General features: G+C 41.2%; 1 protein-coding gene across 8 annotated transcripts in view; it reads left to right on the top strand.

The window, feature by feature from the left end:
- The window catches only part of LOC121341669 (WASH complex subunit 2A-like), a 35,031-nt gene extending 17,876 nt beyond the window's left edge, over positions 1 to 17,155 (top strand). For 3 of the 8 annotated variants that reach the window (XM_041415403.1, XM_041415398.1, XM_041415399.1), the window contains 12 exons: positions 684 to 847; positions 1,276 to 1,387; positions 2,147 to 2,332; positions 3,342 to 3,530; positions 5,106 to 5,234; positions 5,445 to 5,540; positions 7,741 to 7,857; positions 9,440 to 9,502; positions 10,187 to 10,399; positions 12,142 to 12,744; positions 13,355 to 13,529; positions 16,672 to 17,155. In XM_041415403.1, the coding sequence (XP_041271337.1) occupies positions 684 to 847; positions 1,276 to 1,387; positions 2,147 to 2,332; positions 3,342 to 3,530; positions 5,106 to 5,234; positions 5,445 to 5,540; positions 7,741 to 7,857; positions 9,440 to 9,502; positions 10,187 to 10,399; positions 12,142 to 12,744; positions 13,355 to 13,529; positions 16,672 to 16,808 (2,184 nt within the window). In that variant the 3' untranslated portion in view covers positions 16,809 to 17,155. The remainder of the gene's footprint in view (positions 1 to 683; positions 848 to 1,275; positions 1,388 to 2,146; positions 2,333 to 3,341; positions 3,531 to 5,105; positions 5,235 to 5,444; positions 5,541 to 7,740; positions 7,858 to 9,439; positions 9,503 to 10,186; positions 10,400 to 12,141; positions 12,745 to 13,354; positions 13,530 to 16,671) is intronic. The other 5 variants (XM_041415406.1, XM_041415401.1, XM_041415405.1 and 2 more) reach the window with 5 other exon arrangements.
- Positions 17,156 to 17,363: the final 208 nt, after the last annotated feature.

Below are 17,363 nucleotides of genomic sequence, written 5' to 3'. Positions count from 1 at the left end.
TTGTCCTGTAATTGCATGTTTAGTAGACAACAGTAATATCTTTAGATGCATTTTTATCTTAATGTAGAATAAACCAAGTTCAAATTTTGTCATGCCTTAGTCCCTTTCACAAAGAGGACAAACAAAGGTGGGAAACTGGGGAAAACCACTTGAAATGCTGGGAATAGCAAAACAAACAAGGCAGAAGTATCTTGTCTAGTGTGTAGGTTTGAATAAATGGTAGATGTGGGTGGAGGTGGGTGCCGGGGGGAGAACAGGTGAAGGAAGTAAGTACAGCATTGAGCACTCTAGTAGAGGTGTCTTGGGTGTATATGTGGTGGGGTTTTTCTCTTCTTTCTTGTTTTCTCATACATCAAACTTGCTAACTATTTAAGTGACTCCAGTCAGGTTCTACTGAGTGACCCTGCTCTTGTGACACTGCAGTTGACACTGACCTCAGTTGTCAAGAGCAGCTGTAACAAAATGTGTGTACTGTATTTTGCTGGATTAATACTGTGTGCCAGAAGGTGACCAGGCCCTTTGCAAAGCCTGAGCAATGTCAGATTACAGTAGCTAAAATGCAGGCAGCTAAGTATGCTAGTAGAGAGATGAAAGGACTGCCAAGATGATGAAGTGTTCCTTATAAAGAAGATTGCAAAGTGGCTTTGACCAAGACAAAAGAAAACTTGTTACTTCTTTTTAAGGAACATTGGAATGTCTCCAAGCCAGCTCCACTGCCTTCTGAGGATGGCCGAAAAGAAGACCCTGCAAAACCAGCTAGCACTGTCAGTCAGGCTAAAGATGTGAAGACAACAAGCCTCTTTGAGGAAGAGGATGAGGAGGATTTATTTGCAATCACTAAAGAGAGGTGACAGTCCTGGGAGGGGACTGGGGAGGCATTTATTCAGAACGGCCCAGCAGCCCTTCCAAAACCAGATGGACCCAGGCATATTGCAAGTGTTGGTTCCTGGTGCTGTTGCTGAGGAGGAAGTAGGGGTATGTGAGTAGGAAGGGGCAGTGCTGGGCTCTTTGTGTCTGTGGCAGGTCATTCTCTTTGCCACCACTGAACTGCCCTTTCCGTTTCTGTGCCAGTGATATTAAATCCTCTTGGCCTTTTTTTATCTCCACTTCTGCAGAAAGCTTTAGACAAGAAAGTGTGTTAGAATTACTGGGACAGTGATGAAGCCGAGTGCTGTGTCTGGGAACACTTGCTGCGAGTGATGGTCCTAAGTGATGTTTAAACAGATGCAGTGCATGGCCTCTGAATCTTCCACTTTCTTCCTTCTCTCACTGCAGCCAAAGAAAGCCACAGAAGCCATCATTGTTATTTGAAGATGATGATATTAATGGAGAATCATTCTTCAGCTCCCAATCAATGCTACTTCCTTCAGCTGCTAAGGTTGCAGTGGTAATTCCCCATTCTTTTAAAACTAACATGGAACACTTTGTCATTTTACAGTCTGTCTTCGTTGTTAGGTACTGAATATAAGTCTAACTCACTTTACACAATGCTAACTCTAGCAAATTGGGAATGGGAACAGGGAAGACTGAACTCTTACATGTACACTCTTACTACAATTAGCCTAATAGACTTCAAAATTTTCTTGACCACTTACCCTAAATTTGTTTGGTTTATGCTAAAAGCCCTTCCTAAGGATGTTCTGAAAGCTCATCCATTAAATAACACTAAAAGGAACAGATAGCTTACTGCTGACTCAGTAGCCAGGGTTAACCTTTCATGCTACCCTACCCATGATGATTGAGATGTGTAAACAGGCTTCCTACTGGCCCTCCCTATGGTGTGCTCATGCCATCCTCTGTCTTAGGCTAAGCTATAAGCTTCCTCTGTATGATGTACTGCCTGTCAGGTTGTGCTTTGGAATTGAGAGGATGTGATGCAAGGGTTTAATAGATCTGTATCTGTAGTGGGGATTCCTGTACATATGCTTCCTGGCACTCTTCAGCCAGATTCAAAAATTCATAATACTGGAAATTAAAAGTCACAAACCAAAATGTCCCATGGGAGGAAAACAGGAAAAGTCAAGTATGTTGCCAGTGTCCTACACCTCTGCAGTAGGCAAACTGAGACTCTGCTATCCCACAGCAGCATACACTTTTTATATATAACCACTAATGCTGTGTCGCCAACATTCTCCTAATTTTGCAGGAGAAAGTAAAACCAGTCCAAGCACCACCTACCTTTAATGAAGAAGAAAAGGAGGAAAAGGAAGATCTGCCAGATGGAACAGTGAAGTCTAAGCAGGTAGAAGATGCATTGTGGTCTTCAGAAGAGCCTGGAGTAGCTCCTGTGCCTCGAGGAACAGATGTTGCAGGGCAGCAAACAAAGGAAAAAGTGAGGGATTTTCTTACATTAATCTGAAGTTTGGTAAAAATTCAGTTTAAAAAACACACAATGAAATAGTGCTGCTCTGGCATGGAAATATTTTTCTGAATTGGAGGAAAGAGTTCCTCTGTCTCCATTTAGCTAAATCACTTGTCAGTCAAACAGCAAATTGATTAAATGGCATTTAAAAGTTGTTTCCTGACTGATGTCCTTGAGAGGGATTGGGGTTTTTTGGGGGGAAGGAGGTAGGCAGAATCTGTTTTGATTTTCCCTCCAGAGTGGGTTGGGTACATGAACAAAGCTTTCCCTTAAAACATAGCCTATATTAATATATAGATTTTTCTTCAAGCTCAGTAACTTTGTTTCACCATCACCATGTGTGATGATTTATAAAGTGATGAGTGTTATTATGGCCTTCAGGATTGTGAATTTCTGCTGGGCAATGCTGATACAGAACAGTATTGATGAGTATTGAGTGTATTATTGCAGAGGTTTCAGCAGAACTGATCTTGGGCATAGTCTTACTGAGTGTTGAGGAATTACAGCTGATGAATTTCCATTGTAGTTCTTACTCTTCACACTTTTCCTGAGCACAGTTAAGGTTCTGGTAGTGCTGTTCACTCTAAAGTATCCGAAGTGGTATGAGCTAGATAACTCAGAGATAGTGGCAAAGCTGGTTGGTGCAGCCTTGTGGTGCACATACAACCTGACAGAAGAGATGAGGAGAAAACCTTATGCAGGAAGCTGCTTATCAATAGTGCCATGCGGTAGGGTACAGGAGGAAATTTGTCTTCCTTTCAGAGCTGAAAGGTGTGTTCTTTTCTTTCAACTGTCTCTTGCTAACCTGCATATTAATATTCTGTCTGCTTGGGAAAAATTGCTTGAGTATGGTTGCCTGCTTGGTAATGATTGCAGAACTCTGACTACTGCTGGTTTTTAACCAAAAAAGCCTAGCAGGGTTTTTGGGCAAACTTGAAATAAATAACAGGCTGATGTGTTACTTTTTTTTTTTCCTTTGGTGGAGCCTTTTACAGTAATATCTTCAGAGCCAGCTGACAATTCAGATCTGTTTGCAACATCACCACCAGCTCTGGTGAAAGATGTGAAAGGCCAAGCTAAGAAAGTGTTAAGCTTATTTGAGGAGGAAGAAGAGGAGAGACTGGAAGATGATGATGGCATGAAAAATGCACAGAAAGGAGTTGTTGTGGTGAGTGTAAGGATGTTCTTGAACACTGCAAAATGGTATTTCCATCTCTGCTTTTCTAGGCAAAGTTTTGTGTACATTTCTGATGTTTCGGTGCAACTACTTGATTTTTGCTTTACAGAACTGACTCTTCAGGTAGTTCTCAAGGTCAAAGACACTAGGAAGTAAAAGGATGTGGAGTTTTAAGCCTTGTGGTTTATCCTTTTTTTTTTTTTTTTTTTTTTTTACATTGTTACAGTTTGCTGCTTGGTACATGCCTTCAGACTTAGGTTCAGCAATAATTGTCTTAATCCTATGTTTACTTATTTTTTTCAAGTATGTGTATTCATTTTTTAAAAAAGCTTCCAGCAACCGTATTATTAGTCTAGATTTTCTGGTATAGTGTGTACCATCACTTGGAATTTTCAACAGCAATATCCTTGAATCTGTGGCAATATTCTTGTTTCTACTTGATGCAAATGTACTGAATTTTTTCTGTAAGTTTAAAGTAGTGTCAAAAGGTATATACTGTATACTACAGTGTACCACAAGGTTTTGTCATCTTAGTGTGACAAAAGGTTAGGAGAGGGTGTATGGATGAAAAATGGTGTACTGGAAGTTAAATTTATGCAGCCCTTTGGGGTTCCTGGAGACTTGAACAGCAATGGGTAGAATCAAGCTTTATTCTTATGATGACCACTCTTGCTGCCTGGATTTTGTGTCTGGTGTCATGGTACTGGACATCCAGTCATGCTCTGAGGAAGCATCCTTTAATTTTAATTGTTTTATTAGAGACAGATGAGTGGTGAAACACAGATATGGGCCTTTACCTGGACATTTGAGTGGGGCCTTTGCCTTTGCACCTGGGTGCCTGCAATGACCACGATCATACACAGGCATTGGTTTTGGTGCTGGAGCTGATACTTATTACTTTGCCAGGTAATGGAGGACTTACAGAGGGATATGTGTAACTTCAATCTTCCCCCCAGCAGCAAATTTGAAAGTACAAGTCCTTGCCAAAGGCAGTATGTTCTGTTCTTCCATGTGGGTGTTTGCTTGCTTTCACAGGAGAAGAACAGGGAGTCTAGCAACAATAATAGCTTTACAGGCCTTTTGTTAAAAAAAAAAAAAATCTGTTTTTTAATTATTCTTTGAAAATGTTGCTTAGGAAGATGACCAGGAGATTCTTTTCATTTCACTACCATGTCCTGCATCCTTAGCTGAAACTTCTGAGGCATAAAAGTCTTACTGGACTATAAACCTTAGTGTACAGTCATGATAACGTACTGAAAACTTTTTGTTTTCCTCTTGAAGGAAGCTTTACAAGTAGATAGTAGCAGCTTGATCTTCGATCAGCAGACACAGATATTGTGCTGAATGTCTTCTCATTAAATTGAACAGTAAATACAAATATTTACATTGTGAGTTTTGCAAATTTGGTCAAAATAAAACGTAACCAGCAGTTAAAGTTGTATTTTTGTTACCAGTACAGGGCTGTAGTGTAGCCTCAGTGGAATTGTAACCTGCCTTATCATGAGGCAAATAACTTCCTCACAGAGGGGGTTTCTCACTGTGTGGACCTTTCTCCTCTCCTTCCAGGCTTCTGAGAAAAGTACTGGGCCCAAAAGCACTGGGGTCTTTCAAGACGAAGAGCTTCTCTTCAGTCACAAACTTCAGAAGGACAATGACCCAGATGTTGACCTCTTTGCCAGTCCCAAGAAGTCAGTGGTAAGTTTAAAGCCCTCCTCTGAACCTCCTGTTTAAAAACAGTCTTTGAGGTGTTCAGTGTACTGATGTTCCTCATTTGGACACAGCTTAGAAGTCACTGATTTCCAGGGAGGGCCAAATGCTAATGTCACTTATATTCTGGCATCATGGGCTGAAAGAGATGTGCTTTGGGTCTGTGACACATCTTTTCTTTATCTTTTGTTTCTTTAGTCTGCAAAACGTATCCTGAAGCCATCACCTGGAGGAGGGCTTTTTGGGGATGATGATGAGGATGATCTCTTCAGTACTGCTAAAACAAACATTCCGGTACCTTTTTTCTAGTGTAAATGGCTTAAATAAAAGAGATTGGAAAGAAGTGTAGGGAAGGGATTTTCTCCATATGTATACCCACAAGAAATTAAGTGACTTTTCAAATCTTTTTGAGAGAACAGAAATGGTCATTGTGACCCTGAAGACATAGGGAGCAAACAGATGCCTTGGGTCTCCCAAGGTTGGGATGAAAGAATTGGATTCTATTTATTTTTGTGTACACCTGGGACTGGCTTAGGTGTAAGAGAGCACACCTGAGCAGAAATCAGAGTAGTAGAGTTTGTTTTGTTTAATTGCTTAACTTGCTAATATTACTTCCCTGTGCTTTATGCATTACTGATGAGCCGTGCTCCAAGAGTTGTGTAATTCAAGTTTCTGCAGGTTGGTTTGATCTCAGGTATGCACAATCTCACCATTGTGCAGTGTCAAAATCCTCATGGTCACCCAATTGCTTTTAAAAGGTGAGTAGGTGCAGTAATGAACTAGACTGTGTTACAGGTGGTCTGAGGTCAAAGCTCTAACACACATTTTAATCTGCTACTTTTAAATACGGTTATCTTAATTAAATTGAAACTAACTTTTACTTTAGTCTGTATTCATGTCTGTAGCTGGAAGTTAGGCTAGAAAACTGGCAATAATTCCTGAAAACAGTTTCCCTGAGGATTCTGGACAGAGTGGTCTTAAGTAATTAGCACTTGGGATACTATATATGGAGCCTGGTTGCTTGAAAACATAAAAATAGCACAGTTCCTTAGCTAGTGTTGTGCTTTTATTTTCTCTGCTGTTTTGTTCACGAGGAAATATGTATGCATTTGAAAGTTTGTTGAAACTCTCGTTATTAATTGTTAGCACAGACAGCAAAGGTTGAGGTGGACTGGAGGAATGGAAGGCCCCTGCTTTGTGGAGCCATAAGTCAATGCCTATTGTTGTAGTCACTTGACCTTGGCAAGATGCCACACACTCACCAAAGCCCCTCCCTCACTCCCCTCTGCACCTGGACAGGGGAGAGAAAATATAACAAATTTATATTTTACATAAATGAGTTGAAATGAGGACTGGGAGAGGTCACTCACAAAATACTGGCACAGGCAAAACAGATTTGAATTAGAGATATTAATTGAAGTTATCTCTAGAAAAATCAGAGTGGAATAATGAGAAGTAAAATAATACCTTAAAAACACCTTTCTCCCATCTGTCTCTTCTTCCCAGCTCTACCTCCTCCTCCCCATGGTGCAGGGAGATGGGAAATAGGAGTTTAGGTCAGTTCATCACATCTTGTTTCTGCCACTACTCAGAGAGGGAAGTCCTTGCCCTAGTCCAGCATGGGGTCCTTCCCACAGGAGACAGTTCCCCATGAACTTCCCCAGCCAAAGTCCATCCCACAGGGTCACTGTTCCACAAGGTGCAGCCCTTTGGGCGTGGCCTGTGCCGACCTGGGTCCCCTACAGGGTCACAAGTCCTGCCAGGAGACCTGCTCCACCGTGGACTCCTCTCCCCTTATTCTGCAGGTCCCTGCCAGGACCCAGGCCTCCTATGGGTTCCCAGCCTCCTCTCAGGTACCCACCTAGTCTGGCTGGGTCTCCTCTACAGGCTGTGAGTGAATTTCTGCACCCGTGTGGATCTCCATAGGCTACAGGGGCACAGCTGCTTCACCATGGTCTTCACCACAGGCTGCAGGGAAATTTCAGCTCTGGTGCCTGCAGCACCTTCTCTCCCTCCTTCTGCACTGACCTTGGTGTCTGCAGCCCTGTTCCTCTCGCGTGTTCTCACCCCACTCTTTTCTGGCTGCAATTATATTTGTGCAATAACTTTTTTTTTTTTTTTTCCTTAAATATGTTATAACAGAGGGGTTACCACTACTTCTGATTGGCTCAGCCTTGGCCAGCAGCACATCCATCTTTCTTTGGAGCCACCAGGGATTGGCACTGCTAGATATGGAGAAAGCTTCTACCAGTTTCTCACAAAATCCACCCTTGTAGCTCCCCACCACTGCTACCAAAACCTGGCCATGCAAACCAAATACAGCTATGCACAGCAGGATCAAAAGATGTGGATAGTTTTCTGTTCAGTTAAAAGCAAGATTTTAAAGATTTTTGCTTGTGTTCTTTTGGGATTTTGGGTTTGTTTTTTTTTTTTTGGATCTGCACACCATGCTTTTTACCCCATTCATGTTGATTTGTGCCCATAATGCTTTCAGAAAATGGCCGAGAAGAAAACTCTTCAGACCAGTGTTGGCCCTTCTTCAGTGAGCAATAACTTAGAAAATGCTTTAAGTGCCAAGCAAGATGAGACTCTGAAGGCAGCAACTACAGAGGCAAGTACTTAAATCTTGTGCCTTGAACAGCATGCAAAGAAAAAGGAGATGTATCATCCTGTTTTAAGTGTCTTGGAAAGATGAAAAATAATGCCTGGATTTACTGGCTGCCATGTTTAACCAAACTTCTCTGCTTATCAGCAGATGCATTGTTAGTAGCAAGAAGTCTAAGTGTTACTGATGTTTTATTCATTGGGCAGACACTTTAAAAAGTTAAATGGCAGTGAAGGGCTGCACCCTACATCCAGTTGTACTGAAAATTAGTTATTTCTTCTTCTCTGAAGTGCCAGTGTCTGTTGGGGTGAATGTGATCTTTAAAGATAGCCTTTCTCAGAAAGGAGATCAGGGCTTGCAGCACAAATCTCTGTCAGTTGAGACTTCTATCTTGGAGTCTTTATGGTGAGTAAACAAGACTGTTGTCTTAATCTTGTAGAATCGAAAGTGTCTGGGAGAGGTGATCTGGACCAGAATTCTGGTCTGTGTCTCACCAGAGCTGCTTGATGGATTTTCTTGTGTACGAGATTAGTTTTTTGTTGTAGGGAGTGGGAGTTGTATTTTCTCCCCTGGACTGAAGAACACAGAGCACGCCTGTAGGGCTAGTAATTAGCATGTCTTCCCTTTTTGTGAAGTGTTCCTTGAAGTCTAGAATCCAGGCTCATCTCCCTGGTTTTTGTAGCTACTGACAAACTCAGACAGTCTGAAACCATTCCTATAGCAGGCTAAGCTAAACACCACATGCAATTAAGTAGAGAACAATCTCCTCAGATACTAGGATTCCTCTGTCATGCTCTCAAGCCCTTCCAACTAGTGTCGTAACTCTCGCAAACTCTGTTACTTCAACCTAGCTGAAAGAGCTCTGGCTGCCCAGTCATACCAACTGCAGTATTACCTAGCTCACAGAACCATGCAGACTACAAACTGAGGGAGAGCAAGCCCTGGGAAGTGCAACTTAGCTGATTTGATTCATTCCTTGAGTCCTAGAATTGACCCAAGTCTTCAGACCAAACAGCTTCTCTTGCTCTTTTAGCGTAGTCTTCTTTCTAGCACTACTGGCCCAGGGTTTTGTTCAGAGGAACACTCACTTCTCTGAAGCTGTTTTTCTTGAAGTCTGAGTGGAACAATTTTGAAGTTCTCTTGGCTTCCATGTGGGCTTCATTGAAGTCTGTAGCCCTGTTACAGCCAGTCACAAAGAGAAAAGTTAGATCATTGCCTGGTGATATGGCTTCAGAGGATTTTAGGGGACAGAATAAGTAAGGAGAGAGAAGGCAGCTGTCCTAGCTGTCCTGGTGATGGCAGTGACCTGGAGAAGATGAATGTTGTTCGGGTACCGTGGCAAATTATAATATTGGGTAGAAGGGCAGGTGAATGAAATGTGGTAGTGAAGATGGGGCCATGGCATGTGGGAAACTGAAACTGAAAACTTAGTGACTATAGCTCTAATGGTAGAATGTGATGATAACAAGGTATCTTCAGAAGAAATTGGTAAGCAATTAGCTGCTTTCTATACATGTATTAAAATGAAAACTATGGTCTGGTTGATAACAACTTGTCAACTTGTTTAATCCAATGTAATTTTGTGCAGAAATCTACAGGTCCTGTTCCCATTAAAACCAAAGAGCCTTCATCTCGGATTGGAAAGCTACAAGTAATTAACTTTACTGGCACTTTAACTTTCAAAAAAATACAAAAAAGAAAATCTTCCTTGCCTCACTGATAGCTTTCCCTGAACCAAAATCTTATTGCTTCCTTACCTTATTCTTGCAACATTATTTTTTTTTCAGATGGCATATTTTTGATTGCTTTTTCTGTATTGCATGTTTGATATTATTTCCTCCTTCTGTTTCAGTCCTGACTCTAAGCAGCACTATTTACTCATGTTGGGCGGGCAGAGGGTGGGCTCCTCTTTGAACTGTTTTGTTCTTAGCACTATTAAGTATGTTTAGAGACTCTTAGGGAAGACGATGGTTATGTCCCCCTTCTGACACAAAACAACTAACTGTCTATATCACAGTACCATTCAAAGTCAGAACCACTGTCTCCTCAGACAGAATATTGAGCTGCATAGGTGTTTGGTCTGGCATAACTTGACCCTGCTGTTCCCGGAGCTCTTACACAGAATAATAGTGTTGACCACTCCACAGTTTTAGTGAGACAGAGCTTGTGGGAGACACAAGTTCTTAGGCCTGAGAAAAGCCAGGTACTTTAGAAGTAGAACTTGAATACCGAGATACACTAGTTCTTGCTGCTTCTCTGGGGGCCATGCCTGCTCTGGAGCAGTAGTAATGTGATCTCTTTTTGTGTGTATGTTTTTGTTGTCTCTGTTTTGTAGGCTAGCTTAGCTATTAACCCTTCAGCCTTACTACCTGGTGCAATGCCTAAGGTCTCCAATATCAAGTCCCCCTTACCAGTGCTGGACACTCCATTACATGAGCCCAAGGAGGTGCAAAACAGTGAAGCCTTCTCTGCTGCAGGAAACAATGAAGAGTTGGGCGTCAGCTTTGATCAGCCCATGCAAGCAGACACCTTGCACAGTGCCAATAAGGTAACCTTGGTATTTAGGATAAGAGGAAGGGGGATTAAAAACACAGTCTGTCCTCGTGCAGGAGTTTGTTTTGGTATGCAAGTTCTGCTAACAGTGGGGTTTATCTGATCTAAATGGGAGTGTGAAAATCTAATCCCCTCTCACTTCCGTGGATCACTGAAGAGAAAGTCTAGCTTAGCACCTATACTTGGCTCAGTGAGGGGCTTTAAAAGTGGTGCCTTTTAAAGTACATGTGTACCTTTTCCAAACACTGGATTTCCCTATTGGTTGAAGGTATGTTAGCATAACATCTTCTCCTATCCCAGGAGACACCAACCTAAAAAAATATTAAAAAGACGTCTTGCTAGGCTAACTATAAAACAGGTTGGAGGCAGCTGCTTTGACAAGCTATCCAGAACACATCACTGCTGGAGGTTGAACTTTACCTCCTCTGTGGGTAAAAATGTCATGCTGTCCTAAACTGTAACTCTCAATTCTTTTTCAAAAGAAATGTTTGTTTTCACACAAAGGAAAACAAAAAGAAGTGTTACAGCTTTTGACGTGGCAAATCTCTGCCTCCTGACTCACTTGTTTTTCACTCACACTTTCTACTTTATGGACTGCAAAAGGCATATTCTACTTAAAGACTTGGTGGTTCTTTAAAAAAATGGAAGTGTCAGCCATGTAGTTAAGATTTCATCTAGGTGCCTGTGATTTTATAAGTTTGTAGGGTTTCCTGAGAGCAGCAATTTAAGATAACTTAAAATCTTAACTTTGATTCTATCTTCTTCTAATGCTGATGAGGCTGTTCATTGCTAGATGAGTAGCAGAGATGACTTGGTAAGATGCAGCAGCCACCAACAACCATGGCTGTCATGACCCCTTAATGACAGATGGGTTTGAAGCTTGTGTATCAGCCTGGTGGATTACTGTGTAGGCATAGTTGTTTCCAATAGCAGCATGTTCCATCATACAAAGCTCTCTATTGTGATACTTTTAAATAGATAGGCCTGCAAAGAATAGACTGCCTGTAGCTGCACATTATCAACCTTGAATGTTCATTTTAGTGTAGTAATGATGCATTTTTTTTTACAGAAGTAATCTGAGAAGAAGCATCTTGGTAACTATACAGTGAATGCTTTTTGTGGCTCAGGTTAGGTGCTGTAATTTTGGCATATCATTGCTTCTTCAACCTTTAGAGTGTAAATATATCCAGTCAAATGCATTTTTTTTCAATGGCTGGAACAAAGCAACCTGCCCAGCATTCTGCCTGCCCTTTCAAAGAACAGTGCATGAAGCAATTAACAAAAGGGAAGAAGAGGTTGGAATGACCCATTTCCTATCCATGTAAATACTCCTGTCCATGTGGGATAGGGGAGAAGCTGTAATGGAAACTTGCAGGGGGCTTCCTTAAAAGCAGCAATTAACTGCAATAGGCTATACATAAAATGAAATTATGTGGAAAATACAATTAGTCATGGCTTGAACTGCACTGTAAAAGCCCCTAGATTAGCAACATAACAGGCTGACTAAGGTATTACCTAAAGCCAAGGGGCTAGAGTGGCTTGCTGAACTGTTGTGACTGTTTGTAAGTGCTGTTGCTTTTGTACACCAGTTCCACTACTGTGGAATGACTAAGGGCAGCAAATCAGAAATCCTGGGTTATATTTCTAAATCTTTCTCCAAACTACTCCAAGCTTGAATGTCCTGTGGGACTTTTTCCTTATGTATGACCCTGCTTTGCTTTTCCTCCTTCCTTGCAGACCAGGATCAGGGTTCCAGGGAAGCGCAGACCCCCTAGCAGAATGGCGCGCCGTCTGGCTGCCCAAGAGGCTGCAGTGAATGAGGAGATGGATGCTACTAAAGGGTCACAATTCTCTCTACCAAAACAGATGTCAGCAGTAGAGAACATAAAGGAGCCTCTTGGTGCTGAAGCAGAGTCCAAGGAAAATGGCTTTCTCTCTAGTTTGTCACTACCAGCTCGCAACAGTGTTATGTCTGCTGGGACAAACAAACTCCTTCCTCCAGAATCCACAGAAAATGGGGATGATCTGTTTGAATCTGAAGATCTTTTTGCAAACAGCTCAGCATCCAGACCAGCTGCACAATCAAAGTTGAAGGAGGGAATGCCAGACAGTATGGCTAACAAACCCATAAAGGGCAGGGAGAAAAAGCCTGATCTGGGTGATCAGGACAGCAATGATCTCTTCCAGCCTGTACAACAAAAATCTTCAACAAAAAGCAGCCCTATACCTTTTTTGGAGGAAGAGGAAGATTCTATCTTCACCTCTCAAAAAACTGGAAAAAAGGAGTTAAAATCTGCTGTCCATCAAGCAGTTGACCCTACTGCCCAAGATATCTTTGAGGTAATGGCTGAACCTGCCACATTGTGTTTTTTTCCCAGGTCCATATGTAGACCCCTCTAATCTAGAGTTAATGGAGGCTTCTGAACAGGATGGGGTGTGCAGGATAAGGGAGTGAAATAAACTCTCTACTGCTGGGATATAGAAATTCTTTCTTTGGTTGTTCATCCCCTAACTAGCAGCAGTAGTTTAAAAGGTGAAGCCTTAACACAGAGCTGGCATGCACTGAATGTGCTGTGACAACATACTTTGCTCAGAATAATAAGGTATTTGGTTCTTATTGTCTGTTCAATTCCCAGCAAGTAAATAACACTTTAAAAAAAGGAATAAAATTGGTGGGTTGGACACTTGATATAGGCCTCTGTGTGCTGTACTTGACCTCTGTATAATCCACTACTAAGGCACTTCTGCCAAGTCACCCCTGAGGAAAAGGGTCTCAAACTTCTTGCTAGTTAGGTTGGCAAAGACCTCTCAGATTGCTGAGTTCAGCCTTTGTCTGATGAGCCCAGGAAACCCTGTCTTCTAAACATCTCAATTGCTGTGTACAGATAATTTGACTATTCTTTTGAAGTGTGTTGTGGATTGATGAAATCTTTCTCTATTTTTCTCCAAGGATGATATATTTGCTACTGAGGCAATTAAGCCAATGACCAAAACAAAAGAGAAAATGCCAGAGACAAACCTGTTTGATGATAACATTGATATTTTTGCGGATCTAACTGCAAAACCAAAAGAAAAGAAGACCAAGAAGAAGGTGGAACAAAAATCCATATTTGACGATGATATGGGTAAGTGTATGTATAAGCAAAATCTTGCTACTAGTCTTGTACTATTGTCCTGAGTTGGATTCATCTGAGATGTTTTAGAACCTTCTTTTAGTTTTTAGCTTCTCTGAAATCTCTGGTCATCTTTGAATTTTAACTTTGGATGAGAACTTTCTAGATTTGTAGAATTAGCATGGCATTAAAGTAGTTTAGGAGAGAGTAAAAAATTGTTCAGAGAAAAAGTTTAATTCCTGTAGGGAATTACTCCAAAAAAGTTTGAGAGACTCATCTCAGGTTGTTGTGGCTCTGAGATTCCATATTTCAATTAGCACAGCTTTTTGTATTGTACTTTCAGATGAGTCACTGATACGAACAAGCTAGCATCTCTGTCCATCCCACCTTCACTATTGTGTTAACTACCTTGGAGCCCATAAGCTTTTTTTTACATTCCTGTACCCAGGACAATTTACAGGTACTACACCTGAAACCAAATGTTTGCTATGTAAAATTTGTTGAAAAAACAGCAAGGAGTAATGTGAAATGATGCACAAAGCGGGCTCCTTTCTTCTCCATCAGCAGAGACACTGAAAGTAATGGGATTCTCAGCTGTGTCTGTTCTTAGGCTCTTCATGTTCATAGCTCTTTGAGATTGCATGTATTTCTTTTCTAAAACAAAATTTCTTATCTAGCTTTGGTTCTTGTCAAGTCTTCATTCCCTCTGACTGACTCAAATTGAACCTGACTTACTGCTGTTTTACTTGGACGGCTGCTAAGCACTCTTGCCTGATGGCTGAAGTCTGTAAATGTGATAGAAAGCTTGCTGGAGAATGAGCATCTTGAGATTTCAAAATCTTCTTGATTGATATAAAAATAAGACTTAAAGGTTTGTTAGGAAGGTATTTGAAATACATATTGTATGTTTTTTTAAAAAAATCTTGGTTTAATAATTTACATTTTTTCATGTAGTCTGTAGTAAGTGAAAGAATTTGCCAAGCAGTTACCCCTTCCAAATACTCAACAGAAAAATCTGAACTGAATGTTGAAAAAAACAGTTGTAGAGTGCAACTTGAAGATGAGCCACAACAGAACCTTTTGCTTGTACTTCCACTTTTGAGGTCAACTCTGGTGCTAGAGCTTTGTGTTTGATGTCACAGCTGATCTTGATGCCTATTGCACCTAAAGCACCCACATCTGATGGACTTCATCTTCTGTAGAGGGGTGACTGTTCAGTGGTACAGCCATAGGTATGCAGCTCCTTAGTGCCCATGGAGCTCCAGAACACCCACAGGAGTGCAGGGAGATGCCTGAAGATGAGGATGTTCCGCAGTAGAGTTGTGGAACTGGCACTTGACTATGTTTCACGTTAAGGGCTGGCTGAAGTGATCGTGGTAGCACTTTTACAGAGCTGTACCTTGTTGTCTTAGAACCTTTCTGCTGCAAATGAAACAGTAAATTTCAGCTGCAGTTTGAGGGGGGTGAAGGCTGCAGGCTGTTTTCTTTTGTGCTACCACACCTTTCAGTCACTAGAGTCCTTAATCACCTTATAGCTGATGTCACCTCTGCCTATCTTCAAAATGGTCACTGAGCTTTCTTGCACTCTGACAAATACTGTTTTCCCTGGGCAAAATTTTTGTGCTCTTTAAGCCTCTTTGTAAAAAATGGAAGTGATACCTCCATTGCTTATGGCAGTATTGGACTCCCCCTCTGCTGTAAAGCTAATCCATGTAATAGCTTCTTGCTTTGGAGTGATGCCAGTGGGGGATTACTCTGTTTTGCTGCCTTTCTAAACTCCTCTTGTGCTGAAATGTGGTCCTGGATTATTCCTGTGTAATCCCTATGATCAGCACAGCAGCAGACACATGCTGAATTGGAAGTACTGAGAAGAGACAGGGAAACACATTTGGATAGACCACATTGTGCTTGGCCTCTGCTCAAGGTTAGGCTACGTGCTGGACTGAAATACTAGTTTTTGTACTCTGGACTAGTAATTCACAGAATATTCTGAGCTGGAAGAGACCCACAAGGATCATCAAGTCTGACCCTTAGATGAATGGCCCATACAAGGATCAAACCTACAACCTTGGTGTTATTAGAGCCATGCTCTGCCACCTAGACTCAGTGGCTATATTAACCTCTATATAACACCCATATTTTCTTAATAGGGATTCAAGACCAGTTACGTGCTATTTATACTGGTCTTGTGAATCACTAGTGATCCTCATATCTAAGGCTTGAAATTTTTTTGGTTTTATACTCCAACTGCATAATCTGAGTATCCTAAATTTCTTAGTTTAGAGTGCGAGCTACACTGTTGTGTACACTCAGGAAACCGCATGGTAACCCCTCAGCATGTGTATGGTAGCATCTTCATCTCTTTCATGAGCACAGTCCTAAACACAAGCAGTTCTAGCCACAGCAAGACTGTGAGCTCTGCAGCTGACACCCAGCTATCTGTGTTGGATGATTTCATTTCTGTGTTTTGTTGTCCTCTGCCTTAAAGGCAGTGTGATATTTTTCCACTTTGTGATCCTAGTTATTCACAACAGATATGGTTGTATTGAGGAAGGTGGTGGAAGACCTTGATTCAAGACTGCAGACAGACTTTTTGAATATTTATCAGGATAGTGTTATAGCTCTCTGCCTCCTTGCATCTTAGCAATGGTCTGTTCTCAGGGGATTTATATTATGTTCTTACTGTGCTGTAGATTAGACTCATGGTTAGTGAATATCACCACAGTAGTTCCTAGCAACTATGATATTTTCCTCTTTGGATTTTCTTTAGCAACAACCTCACAGCTCTTGAATCTCTCAGGTTCCTCAGACACTAATGTTCTAGATAAGAGGGATGTTATCTGGCACTTGCATGATAGAATTTATTGTGGAGCTTTAATTTATTAGTACTTTACAAATGCTTATGAGAGCCTGAACATGTTATAAAATACAAGTATTATGCTGTCTACTAAGAAGAAAAAAAAAATCTTAACGGCTAACAGCTCCCACATATGTCCTTACAAATGCATCCAGAATTGCAAGTAGCAGGAAAGCATTTATTTATCACAGAATGTCCTTGGCAGTCACTGCTGTGTGATGGACTCTCTTGTGTACAATGTTGCTTCTGTTTAGTAGTCACTTCTCATTAAAATCTATTTTTTGTTTCCCTCTTTAGATGATATCTTCTCTAGCAGCCAAGTCAAGATACCTACTCCTAAAACCAGATCTTCCCAAGCAGCCTCAGAACCAAAATCTGAAAGCAAGATCCTGAGCACATTTGATGACCCGCTGAATGCCTTTGGAGACCAATAGTCAAGGGGATGTGTTGCAGAGAAGCAGCCTTCCTTAGCCCTGTCCAGTACTAATACTCTGGATTCTCTAATTCAGTAAAACTGGAATGAGATGAACATGGATATTTAAATGAGATTACCCATTTGAAATGGTTAGTATTCTCTTGTGCTAATCTAATTCTGCTAAATTATATATTTTTTAAAAAATACAGTAACCTCCTGCTATCATGTTTCCATGGTGCCGAGATGAATACAGCCTGTGCAATACCTGCAATGAAGTAATCTATTATATATAGTATAGTTTGTTTTATTGAACAGATCTATAGATAAAATAATTGATAAATAGTAAATTGAGTCTGTTAAACTTGATCTGTCTGCAGGTCTTACTTTCCTCTTTACTTCTTGCTTAGAACGTGTGCATCATGACTTGAAAACTACCAAAACCATTCCCGTGCTTTGTCTGGGTCAGCTGCCACCTGCTGAGCTAGTGGAGGGTAAGGCTGGGTTCAGTACCAGGTACAGCTTCTCTTACGGAGTGAAGCAGTTAGGAAATCTCAGAGCAGGACTTGACATGACC

Source organism: Onychostruthus taczanowskii, unplaced genomic scaffold (assembly GCF_017590055.1).
Source record: "Onychostruthus taczanowskii isolate IOZ18803 unplaced genomic scaffold, ASM1759005v1 scaffold5, whole genome shotgun sequence".
Classification (NCBI taxonomy): Eukaryota; Metazoa; Chordata; class Aves; order Passeriformes; family Passeridae; genus Onychostruthus; species Onychostruthus taczanowskii.
The sequence above is the reverse complement of the archived record's forward strand: the minus strand, read 5'-3'. Positions and strand labels throughout refer to the sequence as shown.